This window comes from Schistocerca nitens, chromosome 9 (genome assembly GCF_023898315.1).
Source record: "Schistocerca nitens isolate TAMUIC-IGC-003100 chromosome 9, iqSchNite1.1, whole genome shotgun sequence".
Lineage (NCBI taxonomy): Eukaryota > Metazoa > Arthropoda > Insecta > Orthoptera > Acrididae > Schistocerca > Schistocerca nitens.
Window position 1 is genome coordinate 3,628,733 of NC_064622.1, and position 21,545 is coordinate 3,650,277.

The 21,545-nt window shown below is 47.7% G+C and overlaps 1 protein-coding gene across 1 annotated transcript in view; it reads left to right on the forward strand.

The window, feature by feature from the left end:
* Positions 1–21,545, forward strand: part of LOC126203456 (glucose dehydrogenase [FAD, quinone]-like) — a 147,515-nt gene that overhangs the window by 34,084 nt on the left and 91,886 nt on the right. Inside the window, exon 2 of the mRNA XM_049937773.1 lies at positions 17,988–18,298. Within this exon, the coding sequence (XP_049793730.1) occupies positions 17,988–18,298 (311 nt within the window). The remainder of the gene's footprint in view (positions 1–17,987; positions 18,299–21,545) is intronic.

The window sequence follows — 21,545 nt, forward strand, 5'->3', positions numbered from 1 at the left end:
CCCTGTATAACCAACATTACCGTATTTTTGACTACTACATACTGAAAATATCCCTCAACATCTGCCGGCAGGGGTGGCCAAGCGGTTCTAGGCGCTTCAGTCTGGAACCGCGCGACCGCTAGGGTCGCAGGTTCGAATCCTGCCTCGGGCATGGATGTGTGTGATGTCCTTAGGTTAGTTAGGTTTAAGTAGTTCTAAGTTCTAGGGGACTGATGGCCTCAGATGTTAAGTCCCATAGTGCTCAGAGCCATTTGAACCTGAACATCTTCCGTAATTTTGTTGGTGGAGTATATATATCGATCATCACCATGTCTTTAACTACTACATATTGTATAGTATGAAAATCCGCAACTCGTGTTTCCACAAACTTACAAACAGTTAGTGGTAAAATGTTGCCGGATCCTGTTTTTCCTTTCAATGTAAGTTATTCCTCAGCCACGGAGGTCATCCTCCATTATCCTGGACAAAATAACGTAAATTCAGTAACCTGGTGACGAGACACACCGTTCGATGCAGCAAAGCCACGGTAACAGTTTTCAAGCTCTTGGCGGTCCTACTCGGTCGTTTCGCACGACTCAGCAGTGCAGTGCAGTGCAACAGCTGTGCCGGCTCCGAGGTTCGCTGCGCGCACACGCAACGCACTAGGCCAAGGTCGGCCAAGGCCTGCCGCCGCCCCCGCCTCCGCACCGACCTGTGATGTGAGCACAACAGGTGCTGCCTCCACCCCCACCAGCGCGCCGCCTGTGTGCGCTAAGTGTTAGCGGCCGACAGTTAAAAGCCCGGGGCCGAGGGGGCAACAGCCGAGCTCTGCCGTGGGAGCAGCGGTAACTGCTGGTTACCTGCCGGCCGCCCTCCTTACTGTCAGCACTAAACGTTATCTACTTTACCATTATGTAGCGGTTGAACTGCTCGATTCAGTTATAGGCTGCCAGAACTACTTGCATTTACTGCTATGCCCCAAGCAGCTGCGACACCCTCTTTACTTTTGAAGACTTGAGTCTTATGTCTGAAATAGGTTTCGGGCAGACACAGACGTACTATGGTTCGAAACAAAATGCATTTCTTTCTAGAATGATTCTCTTGTTTCACTCGGACACCAGACGTATGTCGAGTGTTCGGAAATTTCCGTTACGAACCTCTACGACTTGTAGAGAGAAGTAAGTACACAATGTTTGGAATAAAACCCATGTCCGCGAGGTCATCCAACAAAGCGTCAGATTTACAGGTCCCTGCGCCTGTAAATGTATATATGAACAGGATGATTCCGTGATGATGTTACAAACTTTCCAACTAAACGCCCATAACAGCAGACTTGTGATACAGGAGTTACGTAAGGAAGTGGAGGAGAGGAGACTGGATCTGGTCTGTCTGCAAGAGCCGTACTCCCTAAATGGAAAATTAGTTCTCACACCTGCAACCTGGCAAGTCATAAGCAAAGGAGAAGACCCCAGATCGGCAATAATCATAACAAATAAACTACTAAGAGCCATAGTTCTAACACAGTTCACTACCAGCCACTGCAACGTCGTGGAGCTGCAGTCTCCATCTGGAACCATTATTCTCATCAACATGTATTTTCAATATGGAGATGACATTGAAAGACATCTGGCACATCTTACCACAGTTATCACGGCGTTGCGGGGGCGAAAAGTAATTGTTACTGCGGACATAAACGCGAAATCCCCCCTATGGTACAGCGGCACCAGGGACTCAAATGGAGAAAAGGCAGAAGAGGTCATTATGGCCTTGCAGCTGGTAGTGGTAAACATGCCTGGCAACCCTCCGACCTACGTGGCGGGAGGAGGCCAAGGCACAAACATTGATGTGACCTTGGCTACGCCTAATGCTGCGCATTTAATCCATCAGTGGGAAGTGGTAGAGAACGCCACCACGAGCGATCACAATCTTATCACTTTCAGCGTGGGAGATGAGGAGAGCCGCTGGGCCATGGGGTGGTAGGTGCAATATAACTACAGAAGAGCCGACTGGGAGAAACTTGCTAGGGAGTGCGACATTCCTGCACTACCAGAAGGTGACGGACACCTGGACATTGACGTTGACAACAGAGCTGAGGAACTGACGACAGCATTAACTCGAGCGGTAAAGGCTGCTGTACCTACTAGGAGGAAGGCCGTGGCGGCCTCTCCGTCACCATGGTCAGCTGAACTAGAGGAGATGCGTCGGTCTGTTAGACGGCTCAGGAGGCACTACCAGCGCAGTGTCGTCTGGCTAGAAAGACAGCGATGGCTGCAGCTATACCGGGAAGCGAAAGACAATTTTCACAAGCACTTACGTGAAGTAAGAACTAAAAGTTGGGAACACTTTGTTCTAAACCAACTTGCCTTAGACCCCTGGGGAGTTCCCTATAAGCTTGTCCGGGAAAAAACCCGCTCTCCGATGGAGCTCTCAACCGTCAGGCGGGGGGATGGGATGACGGAGTCTTGGCAGGAAACTGCTGAGGTCCTTCTCGAGTCCCTGCTGCCTGATGACACAGCGGATGGGGAGACAGATGAACAACGGCAGCTGCGAGAGAACTATAATAATAATGAGTATGAAAACGATACGGCAGTCTACCCTTTCTCCGAAGAAGAGGTGGCTGCCCACATAAAATCCCTGAAGATAGGGAAAGCTCCCGGGCCAGATGGCATTGTGGCGGAGGTGGTGCAATTTCTGGCCCCCCAGATAGTTGCCCCTCTGACTCACCTATATAACGAGTGTCTCAGACAGCAAAAGTTCCCTCGAATCTGGAAGAGGGCAAATGTAGTTATTATCAAAAAAGGAACGGATAAAGACCCAGCAGAAGCAAAATCCTACCGACCAATCTGCTTGCTTGATCTGCTTGGGAAGGTTCTGGAGAGACTGCTGGCTAACAGACTGGCTGCGCACCGAGTGCTGTGCGGGATGAGCAGCAGGCAGTTCGGCTTTAGGCCTGGGCGATCGGCATCTGATGCAATCGCCCTGGTGGCTGAGGTCTGTGGCTCTACCCCGCAAAAGTACGTTGTCGGCATCATGGTGGACATAAGTGGCGCCTTCGACAACCTGTGGTGGCCTTCGCTCTTCTCCTGTTTACGGGAGAAGGAGTGTCCAGGGCCGCTATACGGCTGTCTGAGGAGCTATTGTGAGGATCGGGAGGTTTGGCTGTCATCCCCTAGCACAAGGGTTAGGAAAACAATCACTAAGGGATGTCCCCAGGGCTCCGTACTAGGTCCCCTGTTTTGGGACATCCACATGGAACCCTTATTAGACCAATTACAGCAAAGTGATGAAGTGCTAGAGGTGATAGCCTACGCTGATGACCTCCTCCTACTGGTCGGCGGCCGAAGCCGAGAAGACTTAGAGCCTAGGATTGAACGAACAATAGAAACACTGCAACTTTGGTGCCGTAATACAAAAATGACGATTTCACCAGCTAAGTCCACATATCTCCTTCTAAAGGGACAACTTGTTCGAAATCCAACAGTCAGAATAGAGGGCTCACCAGTTCTTAGGCGACGTGAGACTCGATACCTCGGCATCATCATTGATGAAAGGTGGTCATTTGGCAGGCACATTGAAACTGTAACTCAGAGAGCTTTACAAGTACTCAACAACCTCATCTCCATCGGACATAAACGCTTCCATCTCCCACCACATCTCATCAAACTATATCACAACAGCATACTCACCTCCATAGTGGGTTACGGTTCGGGAATCTGGGCACACAGGCTCACGAGGGTGGTGCCCGCCATGACAGTGAGAAGTGTGCAGAGGAATATGATTATGAGATCAGTGGGGGCATACAGGACCACACCGGGAGGAGCCCTGTTAGTAATAATGGGGCTCTGCCCCTTAGATATCAAAATTCGGGAGCAAGCCGCTTGGTTTTGGGCAAAAAAGGGGAACTTGCAGAAAATAGAGGAAATTCTAGGAAGTAGGAGTGAAAACAAAATTGAGATTAGGCTAAGAGGGGATCAGTTGTGGCAGCAGTCATGGGAAGGCGAAGAAACTGGACGTAGAACCTATGACTTATTGCCAGATGTGAGGGAAAGAATGGGAATGCCATATTTCGAACCAACCAGGGGACTGATTCACTTTCTCACTGGACATGGACCCTACTCGACATATCTATGTCGATTTGGGATAAAGGCGACACCTGCGTGTGACTGTGGTGTTCCGGAGGGTACTCCTGATCATGTAGTCTACGAGTGCCCCCTTTTCAATGATGTGGCCTCAGACTTGCGTGACCAACTACCTCATACAGACACGTACAGACTGCTGAGACAACAAGACACGTTTCAGACTATCAACAACCTGGCTAACGCGGTATCACAGAAAGTCTTAAAGGACTACCTGAGAGAACCAAATTAGCATTCAGTAAAGACCTAATCAAACACTGATAGAGTCAAGCACCCTATTCCCAAACCGCCTGGCTGCGGACAGGCCGACCTTGTAGTTTGGAATCCGCCGTGACTCGGGATAGGGGGAGTGGGGTGCAATCCCACGGATTAGACAACGCACCTAAATTGACCTTAGGATAAGTTAGTTGTAGGACCTAGATTATAGATACTAACCTTAGAAACCTGCAGCGACTAACTCCATGGCCAGCCCAGTGTCAGGGGCATGCTCATTGGGGTTAGCTCAATGAGCAAGGCCTTATAGTAGGTTTATATTTTTCAGCTGACACATCTGTAAGCTGCAGGCTTTAGTGACTAGTTTATAGTTAATCAGTTAGGTTACCACATAGTACTCACACACCATACTAATTTGCCCATTGTAGTTTCACATACTTTGTCTACTAACTAGTTACTAAATTACACTTAGAATAGCTGCAACCCACATAAATGTAACATACCTTGGCCCACTAATCATATAAGGCAGTGGGCTACTTTGTATAATTAATATGTATTTTGGAAATAAAGAATTTAAAAAAAAACTTTCTAGGATGATACATTTATTCTAACGTATCAGTTTCAGATAAGGGCCCAAGCAATTTAGACGAACGAGTCGGAAGCTATCCGCGAAAAACGTTCTGGTATCTCTGACAGTGTGCTGGTACTGATGTTGCTGAAACTCTAGGGTATGCAACTTTCAGAGGTGGCATTATGGACGAAGACAAGAAAAAAGTCTGCTAAAGATAGGCTCTAAAATCCATGCCTGAGGACCTATAAGTATTTGTTCATCTTCGCTACTGTGAAACGCTTCTCCTCTATTGAACAAGTGCTAATTTATGCATTTTAGAGCGCATAGTTCCTGAATATTTTATACTGTTTTGGTAAGTACTACCACCTCTGAAAGTTACCTACCCTACAATCTCAGCAACATCAGTACCGGTACACCTCGGAGACACTGTCAGAGTGTCAGAACGGTTTTCGCTTGTAACTTTCGACTCGTTCGTTTCCAGTACAGGAACCGCTACTTCAAATTGATAAATTTATCTTTCTCCATCAACCTAGAAAGTATGTATAGTCATCACGCTGCATGTATATACATTTGCAGGCGCCGGCACCTGCAACTTTGATGCTCTGTAACGGCGTTGGACGAAACTTCCGGCCTCGGTTCCCTGTTCAAAATATTACGCACCAATTCGCCTTTACAAGTCCTAGAAGTTTGTAACGGGAATTTCCGAACACCCTATATAAGGGACACTGAAATGAAAACGAGACAGATGGATAAAAGTTAGTCAGCTAATTATTCTTCAGGCTTTCCCCGCGATCTGTTGACATATTTCATGTTTCGGCTATTCTGATATCAGCGTCGTTCTTGCTCGATATTCCGACAACATAACTCGGTATCTTCATCAGATGCTGCGCATTTATTCTCAAGTAGCACCTGATGAACATAACGAGTTATGCTAGCGAAATACAGTGCAAGAACGACTCTAATATACGGCAGAATACCCGACACCTCAAACGTGTCAGTAAGTAAGCTGTTTATTGTTTCAAAAGTAATCGCCGAAACTGTTAACACGTCTGCGGTTGTCTACATGTTCATATGTCGCCGAGGTTGTATCAATTACGATGCAGGAGTTTCGTTGGGAACTCCTTACACATACTCCAAAGAGTTGACATCTCTCACCATTTGATTTCCATATTCGTGGTGGTCTGCAGAGAAGGAAAAAGAAGAAGCAGCAGAAGAAATACATCCGTGGCCGTGGATTTGCATAGGACGAAGTGGTGCACGCCTGGGCACAAACATGGTTCCGTAGGCAGCCGCAAACATTTTTCCATGAAGGCACTGACCGTCTTGTCTCACAGTGGTATAAATGTATTAACAGTTAGGCAGATTACTTTTGAAATATTAAAAAGTGTGCTTGCTTTTTTTCCCCATTTGTCTCATTTGACTGCCCCTTGTATGTGATGTTCTTACAACAAAATTAAATTACCACATGGTAGAATGGTATTTGTAAGTGATGTCATATTATTCTAATAGTAATTAACTTTTCCACTTACCAAATAGCTGAAGGGATTACGACACAACGACAGTGAATCAGGATTGGTCAGCAACGCTCTCGAACCCAAGATCCAGACGCTAAATATTCTGTCATCAGATGATGACAGTATCAGTCCCCCCCCCCCCCCATTCGCCCCCCTACCGTCCCCTCCTTCTCCCGTCCATGGAACACTCAGGAGTAAATCTTTGTGAATGCAAAAATGCACCTACTGCAGAGAATCGAATGTAGTACAACGCCCTGAGCAAACATCAGAACCAGACCATGTTGGCTCACAACACCCACAAACGAAATACAGTAAGCAATAACTTAAGTGTTACTCTCGTAATTACAGCTTCAAGTATTTTTCGTGTGTTAACAGTATCTGAGTTAGATAAAATTTTGCATACAGCTCCTCGTACATACGGTTACATACATACACTGTCTGCGAACCACCGTGAACTGCATTGCAAAACGCACAGCATGGTACCACATGTTTGAGTTTCTTCCCGTTCAATCGCGTACGACTAATTAAATTTATCTGTGCCTGCTGTAGTTAGCCTAAAATAGTCCACACGGTGCCTAAGGGAGCGGTTCATAAGATTATAAAAAATACCTTTCGATTATTCACTTAATATGGTTCTTCAACTTTCGTACGTAGGTTTTCCCGGGATAATTTATATCCATTTTCAGGAGTCTGCCAAATCTGATTTTTCATCATTTCCATTTAGCTCTCCGTTATTGAAAGAAACTAATTAGCATTTTTGCCGCCCTTCTCTGTATACGTTTAATATTCCCCTCACAGTCCCATTCGGTATGGGTGCCAGAAGTGATTTGTCAACAGTTTTCTCTGTAAACTGGCGGCATTTTCCCAATATCCTGCCACTGAATCTAAGTCTGCCACCTACCTGACCTACGATTGAGCCCAATAGCGTGTCAGATTTCCTTTTGCACGGCGCTGTGCGGCAACATGGACTCAACAAGTCGTTGGAGGTCCTCTGCATCTACATCTGCGTCTGCATGCACACTCCGCAAGCCACCGTACGGTGCGTGGCGGGGGGTAGCTTGTACCACAACTAGTCATTCCCTTTCCTGTCCCACTCGCAGAGGCCGGTCGGTGTGTCCGTGCGGTTCTAGACGCTTCAGTCTGGAACCGCGTGACCGCTACGGTCGCAGGTTCGAATCCTGCCTCGGGCATGGATGTTTGTGATGTCCTTAGGTTAGTTAGGTTTAAGTAGTTCTAAGTTGACCACAGGTGTTAAGTCCCATAGTGCTCAGAGCCACTTTTGAACCACTCGCAGATACAGCGAGGGAAAACGACTGTCAATATGCCTCCGTACGAGTCCTAATTTCTATTATCTTGTTTTCGTGGTCCCTAACGCAAAATGTATGTTCGCGGCAGTAGGATCGTTCTGCAGTCCGCTTCAAACGCCGGTTCTCTAAACTTTTTCAGTAGCGTTCCTGGAAATGAAAATCATCTTCCCTCCAGGATCTCTCTCTTGAGTTCCCGAAGCATATCCATAAATCTTGCATGCTAGTCGAACCTACTGGTAACAATTCTAGCAACTCGCCTTTGAATTGCTTCGATGTCTTCTTTCAAGCCGACCTGGTACGAATCCCAAACACTCCAGCGTACTGTTTTTACGGATGATCCACACTTTCTTAGAATTCTCCCGATAAATCCAAGTCAACCATTCGCCATCCCCAGCACACTTCTCGCATCCTCGTTCCGTTTCATATCGCTTCGCAACGTTACGCCCAGATATTTAAACGACTTAACTGTGTTTCGTACGCCCCTGGTAGCTAAATGGTCAGGGTGGCGGACTGTCAGTCCTCTGGGTCCGGGTTCGATTTTCTGCAGGGTCGGGGAATTTTCTCCGCCCAGGGACTCGGTGTTGTGCTGTCATCATCATCATCATCATCATCATCCTATCATCGTCATCGACTGCAGGTCGCCAAAGTGGCGTCAACTTGAAAGACCGGCACCCGGCGAACGGTCTGCCCGACGGGGGGCCCTAGCCATACGCATAAATAAATAAATAAAATAAACTGTGTTACGGAGGACACTAATAATGCTGTATACGAAGATACGGGTTTGTGTTTCTGTTCATCCGCATTAACTTACATTTTACTAAATTTAGAGGTACCTGCCATTAATCACACCAACTAGAAGTCTTGTCCACGTCTTCCTACAGTCACCCAACGACGACACCTTCCCACACACCACAGCATCATCAGCGAACAACCGCAGATTGCTGCCCATTCTGTCTGCCAGATCTTTTATGTCTAGAGAAAATAGCAACCGTCCCATAACACTTACCTGATGTTTCCCCTGTCTCCGATGGACACACTGTGTTCTGTTACTTACGAAGTCTTAGAGCCCTGTCACATATCTGGGAGCCTAGTCCGCACGCACGCACCTTCGTTAACAGTCTGCAGTGGGGTAACACGTCGAATGCTTTTCGGAAATGTAGAAATATGCAATTTGTCCTGTTGCCCTTCATCCATAGTTCGCAAATATCATGTGAGAAAAGAACAAGCAGTGTTCAGCGAGAGCGATGCTTTCTAAACCCGATCTGATTCGTTGACATCAGCTTTTCGGTCTCTAGGAAATTTATTATTTTCGAACACAGAATATGCTCTAGAATTCTGCAGGAAACCAACGTGAAGAATACTGGTCTGTAATTTTGCGGGTCCGTTCTTTCACCTTTCTTATATACAGGGGTCACCTGCGCATTTTTCCAATCGCTTGGCGCTTTGTATTGGTCGAGAGATTCTCGATAAATGCAGATTAAGTAAGGGGCCAATAACGTAGAGAACTCTTTGTCTAAACCGAATTGGGATTCCATTCAGACCTGGCGACTCATTTGTTTTCAAGTCTTTCAGTTGTTCCTCTACGCCAGAGATGTTTATTACTATGTATTCCGTACGGGACACTTTGCGATGGTCAAACGACGGTACGTTTGTACGATTCTCCTGCGTGGACGACGTGGAAATTAAATCTTCGGTCTTCCTTTTGCTGTCTTCTGTTGCCAAACGAAACTGGTCAACGAGTGACTGGACGGACGCCTTAGACCCGCTTATCGATTTAACACAAGTCCAGAGTATCTTCGGGTTCTCCGACAGATCTTTAGCCAAGGTAATGACGGTCGTAGGTGCTCTATGCGTCACGCGTAGATCTTGTCACAGACGCACGAACCTCTACTAATCTTTGCCTGTCGTCATTTGCGCGTCCTCTTTTGAACCGAGAGTGCAACAGCCTTTATTTCCTTCGAATTTCGTTGCTAAACCAAGACGGGTATTTTCCGTTCTTAATTCATTTACTAGGCACACACTTGTCCAGAGCACGATTTACAATCTGTTTAAAGTTTGCCATAATTCCGCTACGCCCATCATTATGGAAGTAAATGATTGCCGTTCATTGCCTGAGATGCTAACAACCGTTTATCCGCTCTTTCTAGCAGAAACATTCTCCTAGTGCTCTCGACTGATTTATTAACTTTTGTAACCATAGTTGCTATGACGACATCATGATCTCTAATCCCCTATCTATACCGACACCATCGATAACGCCCGGCGTATTTGTAGCTAAAAGGTCCAAGATACTTCCATCGCGTGTGAGCTGCCGAAATACCTGCTCGAGAGAGTTTTCAGAAAATGTGTTCATATGCACTTCACAAGACTGTCTGTCTGTAGCCCCTCCAACGATTTCGTCTCAATCTATACTCGTTAGGTTAAAGTCACCACCAACTAGTATTGCATGATCTGAGTATTTATGTACGACTGACCACAGACCTTCTTTGAATGACTCTAGAACTGTCACACCGGAGTCAGGTGGTCGGTGGAAACATCCAACAATTAACTTGGTTTCATCAAGACCTGTTATGCTACCACACTCAATTTCAACCTAAGGGATACTCGGTGCATATGCGTATCTCGCAATGTATTATATACCTGTGCTCAGTGTTAGAAAAGAGACAAAGTGTAAAATACGTGAATCAGGTAGGAATCAGTACGCCGTACGTACGTGAGGTTGTCCGTTTCCAGTCTCGCAGAAGAGAGGCAAATCCAACATTCTGGCAGCAGCTGTGTTTCTCGTGATCATTTTTTGTGGTAATCCTGAGTTACCTAACCAATAGACATCGGTTAGTCTTTTGCGCAACTGGTGCCTACTTTATTTCTCTCTCGAATCTAGTCCAACGTGCGCTTTCACTAGTCTCGAAAGGAAACTATTACGTCCAGAGCGTTTCTCATTCACTATCTCGCCCCACCCAGGCTAAATAAAGGACTTGTAGTAAAATACGACACACGCACAAAACAGGAGCTCTCGCGTTCCTGCTGTGGCGTACAGACGATGCTAACCCGGAAGCCAGACGCGTGTTCCGTACGAGAACGTCGACACACACACACACACACACACACACACACACACACACACACACACACACGGGCCACTGCCTTTTGAGACAGAAAGGGGCCTGTCTCGTCCAGTATACGCAACGAGGTACGTCAGTCACTACAGCAGTCTATAGTGAATGACCGACACGACATATTGAGTTCCACTATGATTTTGCCGCAGGTAATGCTGTTCAACGCACGACGTAAAAATAAGAGAAGCTATGTGTTTCGTTGAGAGATGCCTGATAATCCTCTTCACAGCTTTAATACTGTTCCCAGCGACTACCAACTCTTCCTAATAATACGAAAAGAAATACCTATACAATGTGACAAATTTCTCAGTATATTCGTGAAAATTTGTATCGTGAATGGTAATATTGAAATTAAATTTAAAGAATTCGAAAGAATTTGGATCTAAGGTGCAGGTGTAATTTTGGTCCCCTCGCCAACAATGGAAATATCACGTGGGACTGGATGCGTCTCTACGGTCTCTTCAGCAAATCCGCAATGAAATTCAGAGTCACACATGCCACAGAAACAATTGGTGTCGCTGGAACTGCCCGAACACGCTAACGTTGTTTGTATTTACAGCAGTGCAGGGCGAAGTATTTAGGTCCATAACAGTTGTTTACAGAGACTCTGTCTGAAATTTTGTCTACTCTATTCGTATCGAATTTTGATAATTACAGTTTTTCCGTATCTTTCATACATTGCTACATTTTAACAAAGTGCAAAAATTTTCAAACTTTTTCAAATTAAATGACTCGTTCCTTTTTGAGCATTTGCGAATAATCAGTTCAAAATTGGTTCAAATGGCTGCGAGCACTATGGGCTTAACTTCTGGGGTCATCAGTCCCCTAGAACTTAGAACTACTTGAACCTAACTAACCTAAGGACATCACAAACATCCATGCCCGAGGCAGGATTCGAACCTGCGACCGTAGCGGTCGCGCGGTTCCAGACTGTAGCGCCTAGAACCGCTCGGCCACACCGGACGGCAATAATCAGTCTCAAAGACATAATATTGTTAACGTCAGTGGATTCAGTTTGCGCACATGCAGTTAGTGACGAAAGACCGACATGGATATTGAAGAGGTACGAATACAAACGTTCATCCTTTCTCTTTAAGGAATGCAGGAAAAAAGATTGGGTTTTAACGCCCGTCGACATCAAGGTCATTAGAGACGGTCCTCCCTCTTTTAAAGAGACCAAGATGACTTTTTTTTGTCTGTATCACTTCCTGTATAAAACAATTTCGAACTTTTTCACGCGTCAACTTAGGGTAAAACTTCGAGCTTTCGACGATTACCTCCATTGTCTTCTTCAGGAATGAACGTTGCTGTGGTGGCTTTATATATCACATAGACGGCTTGTCACTGTAATTACGTAATTCTGTCGCAGATGGCGTCGACGTCTGCGCTGGTGGCGCCACCGCTCCCGCAGTAGCGTAAACATTCCGACGAATATCTCTGCCTCTCCTCGCTTCCATGCCCTGCCAAGACTGTATCAGCGGCCACAGTTGAAGCTCTCAGTCTTATTTCTGCAGCCTCTTTAATTGCAGGATCCCAGCAGTTTGGACAGTCAGCTGCTCCTGATGAAGGCGATGTTGCTAATCGTCTAAAGCTCAAAGTTTAAAGGTTTCAACCTGAATTGACGCGGCAAGAAGTCCGAGAATGATTTATACAACAGAGCCGTCGCGAAAGACTTCGTTCTCACGTGTCAGCTCCTAGTCCTCGTACCATCAAACCTTTGCTGTACAGATATTGTTCATATTCAGGACTGTTTTTCTTTTAATACTTCGATGTCAATTGCGAGAATGTTCTGTCCGTAACGACGGAGTGACCCTGTACCACTTCCAGCCATGTAACACGACCTACGGATCATCGTCCCGCAGGTCCTGCCGGAGCCTAGTAACGAGTGTCACGCCTTGTCAATGACTGTAGGCTCCAAACCGGAGAGAAACGGGTGCTCAGTGAATGCGGTGCTGTCTCAACCAGTTTCTGAAGGGAACTGCATGCAGTGGAGTGTGGTACTGCGTAAATGGTCATTACTGACAGCTACACACAAAACTGCACGTCTTCGTTGAGCCACATCACTCAGAAACTGGATAGAAGCCGACTGAGGGAATGTAGTGGGTATGATCCCATTTCCAACGATTCAAGGCGTGGACTGCACGGCCGACTCAATGATCAGCGACCACGCGAGGTAGCCGTGCAGTCTGGGGCGCCTTGCCACGGTCCGCGCGGCTGCCCCCGTCGGAGGTTCGAGTCCTCCGTCGGGCATGGGTCTGTGTGTCGTCCTTAGCGTAAGTTAGTTTTAGTTAGGTTAAGTAGCCTAGGGACCGACTACCTGAGCAGTTTGGTGCCATAGTCCTTACCACAAGCCGGCCGCTGGTGTCCGAGCGGTTCTAGGCGCTTCAGTCTGGAACGCGCAACCGCTACGGTCGCCGGTTTGAATCCTACCTCGGGCATGGATGTGTGTGATGTCCTTAGGTTAGTTAGGTTTAAGTAGTTCCAAGTTCTAGGGGACTGATGACCTCAGAAGTTAAGTCCCATAGTGCTCAGAGCCAAGCCCGTACCACAAATTTCCAAATTTCCAATGATGAGTTGTTTTATGATGTTTCGTTCAATGGCATACTGCCACTCATACAGATTACGCGATCCAGGATGTTTATGTCTCTATTCTCGGTGATTAAGGGTTGCCCTCCTTGCAGCCCCGATCACAGGGCTGCGCGCATACGTTGCTGGTTTGACGGACACTCAGGCACGATCTCGCATCTCGACTGCGCCGCTACTTCACCGGATGTTAATTCCATAGAGAATGTCTAGCACTGTTTTGAGTACAGGGTGAAATGCAGCAGTTAACAGCTCCAAAGTTTCGTGCCCCTGTAAGATCTAATCAACCACAACAGACTTCAGCTAGATGTGACGTAACAGAAGAAACTTTAGAGCAATCTTCGTCGCGGAATCCAGACCATTATCCAGGCTAGAGCCGACGTTACACGGTATTAGTGTGGCGAATGCTGGAGAGTCGCACTACATTTACACTTTAAGGGAACAAAAAAACACTACGAGGGAATCACCTTAATAGGACGAAAATCGGTAATTGTGGTGTACGTGAACAGACAAACAAATGTCTAGAATTTCAGAAAAAAATTGGATGATTTATTCGAGAGAAAGAGCTTCATAAATTGAGAAAGTCAAAAACGCATTCCCCCACTTCCCGCCCTTATGCACGCAGTTATTCGGCTTGGCATTGATTGATAGGGACGTCCGGTGTCCTCCTGCGGGATTATGGTGCGAAATTCCGCCCAACTGGCGCGTTACATCGTCAAAATGGCGAGCTGTTTGGAGGGCCCTGCCCCAGCTGCTCCAGGCGTTCTCAACTGAAGAGAGATCCGGAGACCTCGCCGGCCAACGTAGGGTTTGGCAAGCACGAAGGCAAGCGAGCAGTAGGAAGTCTCGCCGTGCGCGGAGAGGCACTGTCTTGCTAGAATGTAAGCTCAGGATGGCCTGCCACGAAGGGCAACAGAGTGGGGCGTAGAATATCGTCAACATAGCGGCGTCTCCGAGAGTACTGCTGCGGTCGACGCCCAAAGGCGTTCTGCTGTGAAAAATGGGATCCCAGACGGCCGCTCGTGGTTCTCGGCCTGTGTGAGGGACGACAGCGTGCTACCTCGCAGCTGTCCGGGGCGTCTCGAGACATCCTCACCCACTGCACTGGAGTGGGATTATCTTGAGTGATGAGTCCCGCTGCGAACTCAGCCCCGATGATCATCGAAAATGTGTGTGGAGGCGCAGTGGACGACGGCGGCGGGGTAACGAGCTGACTGTCGCCCGCCATACGGCCCGACAGACAGGAGTCAAGCTCTGGGGCGCCATTTCATTTCATTTCATAGGATGACCTACGTGGTTGTCATCGGCGGCACCCTTGCAGCACAGCTCTATGTCGACGATATTCTACACCCCGTTCTGTTTCCCTTCATGGGAAACCGTTCACGGCTTAACTTTCACTAATACAATCCTCTCCCGCATATGGTGTGAGTTTCTACTATTTGTCTTCGTGGTTACCAATCCCTACCTTGGCCAGCAAGATCACCGGATCCCTCCCCAGTTGACACTGTTTAGACCAATAAGGTCAGGGCCCTGCAACCCTGTCTAGATTTTGAGGAGCTAGCGCACTAACTGGACAGAACGTGGCACGCTGTCCCTCAGGAGAATGTCCCGAGAGCTCCAGCAATCACTGCCAAGCCGAGTAACTTCTTCCATATGGGCCAAAAGTAGACCAACGCGTTACTCACTTCTGACCTGCCCAATCTGTAAAGCGCTTCCTCTTGAGTAAATCGTCCATTTTTTCTAAAATTGTAATCGTTTGTTTGTCTGTACTGTCCGATTCGGACAACTCCTTCGTGTTGTGTCGTTTTTACTTTTACAGTGCCATTTGTTAGCGAATTAAGCTATAAATAAGTGAAGACCGTGCCTTCCGATTTTCGCCGAGTCATCGAGACGAGTGTGAGACGGGAATTACATAAATTCTTTCCTCCGTAAAGGAGTAATTTTAGGCAAGAGAAATTTTAATGTAATGCACTTCACATTTAATCGTTGGTGGTCGCCAAGACGCGGTGACAAAAAGTTCTTTAGCTTGATGAAAGACGCGAGGAGCGTCCTGGAAGGTTGTTCACGGGTAGGACCAGTCAGGTGATGGCAACCTAACAGATCTGGAGAGTTCTCATGAGCAACAGAAAATGGTGCCTACCCTGACAGTCTTCTGCTGTTTCCTTACGGGACAGAGTTGTTAAACAGTACTCAGTCGGATAAGTGATCCACAGTTTCGTCGCTGCCCCGTACCAGGCAGTACCTGGTGTCCGCCTAAATCACAGAGGACTTGGCAGGCGGCAGTCAGCAGCCGTCAGCACCACATGAAGACGTGCTTCTCACTACAGGCTACGTAACGCTCCATCGTGCTCCACTATTGCTATCTCTATTGCTCAACTAAGTTCACTGATTGCATTTTTTTAAAAACTTTTCTTTTAACTGATTCTTGACAACCTGTAAGATTGACTTTCAACAGAAGTACACCTTTTCTTCCCTATTCCTCTGCTTAATATTCGACTTATGTCGCTTTGTAAATCCTGGATTAAGAGCATATCGCAATTATGGAATGGAATTTGAGATCTCACTACCGTTTCGATTGTGGTACTGTCCTTCCCGTTCATCTATAGCCCCAGATTAGCTTAGATTATTTAGTGTTGAATGACCATCACCACGGTATGCCAGTTGTTAGTGAAAGCGGTGGCCAGGCGAGGCGCAACACCGCATCAGGATTATTATCTTTTGTCATGTGTGCTTAAGTAAACGGATCTGCGTGCGGCGTGACGAGAAATGTCACATTAGCTCAGTCAGTTGACAGGTCCGAGGAAGGCAATGACATTGGAGGGCTATTTTTTTTTCCGCCTCCGATAGAAAACAACAGTGAAATGGAAACCAAATTGAAAATCGAAAATGGTTTATTTGCAGCGTTTAGCCACACCTCGTAAGTACTTCTGTCTTAGTGTCGTACCAACTTTCCAATACCCTCGTCATAGAAAGCAGCTGCCTACGATTTCTGCCAATTCCCTATGTTGTCTGTGCCAAAATGCTTTCCTCACGGCCAACGGTTCACGTGAGCAGATACGAACATCAGGGGGACCCAAGTCAGAGCTGTATGGTGGTTCATCAAACACTGCCCATCGAAAACACTGCAGGAGCACATTCATTGCCGTTGAAGGGTGCGGGCGGAAACGTCGTGAACGAAGCCCACGACAGTTACGTCATGTGGGCCGCATCACATCAGGCAAAACCCCTCAGCAGAACTTCACAGTTGGAGGGAGAGACTATTTTGTAGGCATCCTCATGCGCTCACTTTGCGCTTAGATCCGAAAAGAGCGCCGTGACGCGATAGACAGCCATACTAAAGTCACTGTGACACTGATCTACGTGAAGCTTCACCAGACTTCGGGATTTATCGAAGGTGAAAAAAAAAGCCCTCTTATTACATGCGAAAAAGTCATATGTAACAAAAGTCATCAGGTAGAGGACAGGTTCAGTAACTTAAGGTAGCAGTTTTAATACGTAAATGGAAGTTATTACATGTACTAACATTCTACTAACTACTACGTCCCAGCAGAAAATGACAGTAATGGCTCGACTGTCTAAAGCTGCAGTTTTAATCTTGTCATCTTATTATGAGGCCCCACATGCGACAACACCTCTTACTATGAGGAGCACTCAATAAGTAATGCAACACATTTTTTTCTGAAAACAGGTTCGTTTTATTGACGATTCCAATACACCATATTATTTGCCTCTCTTTTGGGTGCAAAACCCTGTTTTTCAACCATGATCTCCGTTCAATGTGACGGCCTTACGCCACCGTACTGGGAGGCCTGTATGTGCGCATTGTACCAGTCCACTGGTCAACGTCGGAGCCAACGCCTTGCTGTACGAATAACCTGCCCATCATCCATGTACTGCTTCCTGCGGACTGCACCCTCCATTGCTCATTCTGCTCAGATGGTACTTCCTTGCCCCTTATGGTGTCCTGTTAGGCGGCGAGGCCCAGCGAGCAGGCACCTTTGTGTACCAATTGGTGGAAGAGCGTGTCAGCACTAGCTACAGGGGCTTCCAGTTGAGCAGCGAGGTGTTTGTTTGTGATCCGTCGATTACCTCGAATGAGGTGTCCGCACATTGTAACACTGCCGGAGTCGCAGCTTTCGGCGTCCAGCCGGCAGGCGGCAGATCCAACAGCTTTCTGCGACGTTGTTGCGATGGCGGCAGGCGCCTCTCCCAACGACTCTCCGTGCTTTTGTTCACCACTAGGTCTTCATAGACATTCCGCAAGCGCCTATGAGTATCTGCGATCCTCTGGTTTTCCGCCAAAAGGAGCTCAATGACAGCTCTCTGCTTGGATCGCAACTCTGTTGATGGCGCCATTTTTAAGGTTACGTACAGCGCCGCCACTCATCGGCACTTCTTGAAACCGTAGCAGCTGAAGCGGGCGGATTCCACACTGTTCCACAGCAAAATCCGCATTCTTTTCAAACGAAACTGGCCGGTGAAAACATGAGTTGCATTACTAATTGAAGGCCCCTCGTGTTTGTCTGCCACTGAGAAGGTTCTGAGACGCTGGCTCTGTCCTGGTGCAGGGCTGGCGGCAGCGCTGGTGGCGGCGGCGGCGGCGGCGGTGGTGGCCGCCCAGGGGCAGGAGCCGAGCATCCTGGAGGCGGCGCTGCGCACGCTCCAGCAGGGCACGCGCCACTGGAACACGGAGCCGCGCGACGTGCCCGACGCGCAGCTGCTGGACGAGTACGACTTCGTGGTGGTGGGCGCGGGCACGGCCGGCTGCGCGGTCGCCGCCCGCCTCTCCGAGGTGCCGCACTGGTCCGTGCTGCTGGTGGAGGCCGGCCGCCACGAGAACTTCGTCATGGACATCCCCATAGCCGCCAACCTGCTGCAGGTAGCGTGCCGCGCCGAGCCGTGCCGTCTGGCGCCGCTGTCCAGCGCTTCACTGCCCTCTGCGACGGATATTGTGCCCGCCAGGGAAAGAGGTTGTCTGCAGCCTGCACGCAACGCGCTGCTCTTTAGCTAATCACGCTAAATACAGGGTGTTACAAAAAGGTACGGCCAAACTTTCGGGAAACATTCCTCACACACAAATAAAGAAAAGATGTTATGTGGACATGTGTCCGGAAACGCTTAATTTCCATGTTACAGCTCATTTTAGTTTCGTCCACCTACCCTCAATGGAGCACGTTATCATGATTTCATACGGGATACTCTACCTGTGCTGCTAGAACATGTACCTTTACAAGTACGACACAACATGTGGTTCGTGCACGATGGAGCTACTGCACATTTCAGTCGAAGTGTTCGTACGCTTCTCAACAACAGATTCGGTGACCGATGGATTGGTAGAGGCGGACCAATTCCGTGGCCTCCACGCTCTCCTGACCTCAACCCTCTTGACTTGCATTTATGGGGGCATTTGAAAGCCCTTGTCTGCGCAACCCCGGTACCAAATGTAGAGACTCTTCGTGCTCGTATTGTGGACGGCTGTGATACAATACGCCATTTTCCAGGGCTGCATCAGCGCATTGGGGATTTCATGCGACGGAGGGTGGATGCATGTATAATCGCTAACGGAGGACATTTTGAACATTTCCTGTAACTAAGTGTTTGAAGTCACGTTGCTACGTTCTGTTGCTGTGTGTCTCCATTCCATGATTAATATGATTTGAAGACAAGTAAAAAAAATGAGCTCTAACATGGAAAGTAAGCGTTTCCGGACATATGTCCGCCTAACGTATTTTCTTTCTTTGTGTCTGAGGAATGTTTCCTGAAAGTTTGGCGGTACTTTTTGAAACACCCTGTATACTGCCAGAAAAAAAATTAGTGCACCTGGAAAGAAGACGTTGATTTTCATCTGATGACGGCATACCCACCTCAGGGATAGCAGATGTACTGATAATTGTTTCAAAGTCGTGCACCAACACAGCGTAGTAGCATGATTACCAGAGCGCCATTTCTGTCTGCCCTTTAACAGGGAATGCTCACAGGCAGAAGACTCATTTTGGTGCAAACGTGTGAGGCGGGCAGGCAAGCATGGCACGGAGACGCATTTGTGCTTCCTGCAGCCAACTGAGCCATTTCTTAAAGTTGAACTGCTGCGAATGATGGCCTTCCGAGTGGCGGATGGTCCCATCAGAGAACTGCCTCACAAGTTGGACGTACTACGTCGTAACGATGCTGCTATCAGTGGTCACGTGAGCTTTTCTGATCTGCAGATGAGGTTCTGGTCGTTCACACAGCACAAACGCACACCAGGACCGTCGCATTGCAAGGGGAGCAGTGGCAGATCGTACAGCAAGCACAGCACACATAAGAGGGCTCGTGACGTGTTAACACGAACTGTAGAGAAGCGGTCATTAACAGGGAGATTACGGCCACGCACACCTCGGCTCCGTCTTCGACCCAGGCCATTGCATCGACGTGCCCGGCTCGACTGCTGGCGTTAGAGCATCGCTTGGAAGGTGGTACGGCGAGCCGCGGTCTTCTGCGATAGAAGCAGATTCTGCCCGTGCGCAAGTGACGGTCGTTTGCGCGTACGATGTAGAGCTGGTGAGCGCTGATTCGTAGAGTACATTCCTCCAACAGACATTGGTCACACCGCAGGCCTAATGGTCTGAGGTGCGATGAGCTACAACTGTTCTTCACCTTTATTGTTTCTGGAGGGGACGCTAACCAGCATTTGGTATGTGAAGAATATTGTTAGATCTGATCTTTTGCCTTTGTTGGAGCAGGAAGGTGACATGTTGTTCCAACAGGATAATGCTCGCCCACACACTGCCCGTGAAACTGAACGTGCTCTGCAAGCCGTGAAGCAGCTTCCCTGGCCAGCACAATTGCCAGACATACCTCCAATAGAGCGTGTGAGAGATATGACGCGACAGGATGCGACTCGTCAACCGACAACTCTTAAAGAACTATGTGGACAGATTCAGGAGGCGTGCGACATCATATCCCAGGACAGTGCCCGCTATCTGTACGATCGGCTGGATGCGAAAGTCAGTCCCTGCATTGCCGCATGAGGAGACTACAACACTTACTAATACGCGTCTTTCACCTGGTACCTCAGAACTGGTTGTGCTATTGATCTGTAAATGCAGTCATTGCATGTATGCCATACGCACCGTTGCAACATAAATCTTGAGTGAATTGAAAACTTCTAAAAGAGTTAACCAATTTTTTTCTGACAGTGTAGATAGTGGTCGAAGCACACGAGACCTGCCCCAAACTGAGTAATTCCCTCGTGACGGGCAATATTTTCCAACGTTGCGGAGAAACTACTGACTCAAGGAAGTAAGCAGTACCTTACGGAAGCGTCATTAGCCTAATAGAAATGCCAGCATTCTGCTCTTCAGTCAGACTGCGTGTAAGCACTAATTGTTAAATAATTTCGTGCTGCGGTCTGGAGCTCGCGAAATCGAGAACTCAGGAAGCAGCTCCCGTGGGCTGTAGAGGTCATGCGCCCTCTGGTGCGGACATACAGGTTGGACAAAAACATGAAAACATCACATTACGTGCCCAATACGGTGTAGCGAAACCACTGGCATTCAAAACAGCTCCTAGTTGTTTCGGAATCGATAAATACGGTTATTGTATGCCTTCAAACTGAATCTCACACCATTCTTCCTGCAAAATAGTGGCAAGCTCAGGTAAAAATGATGGAGGTGGATAGCGATCACGTACCGTTGTCTGCAAACTGGACCATAAAGGCTCAATAATATGCTCAGAAAACCAGTCCTGGACGACATGAACTGTGTAGACACGCGCCCTGTCGTCTTCCAATACAGCATCATCATTGGGCAACAAACGTAGTACGTTGGGATGGATTTGATCACCCAAAATGGTCAAATAATCCTTGACAGTAATGCGACCTTGCAGCACGACGGTGTCCTTCGTTGAACACCGACATACGGCTGCGAAAATCGTCACCGGACCCTTGTCATGATGCATTCTTGAAACGTGAACTCGGCTAGAACCCAGAAACAGCGAGAAACAAAACTCATACGACTAAATTACGTTCTTCCATTGCTCCATATTCCAGCTTTTGTGGCTTCGGCACCACAGTTTTCCGTTACGGGCATTTGCATCACTGATAAATGGTTTCGGAATTGCAGCTAGACCTGCAGTTCCTTGATTAT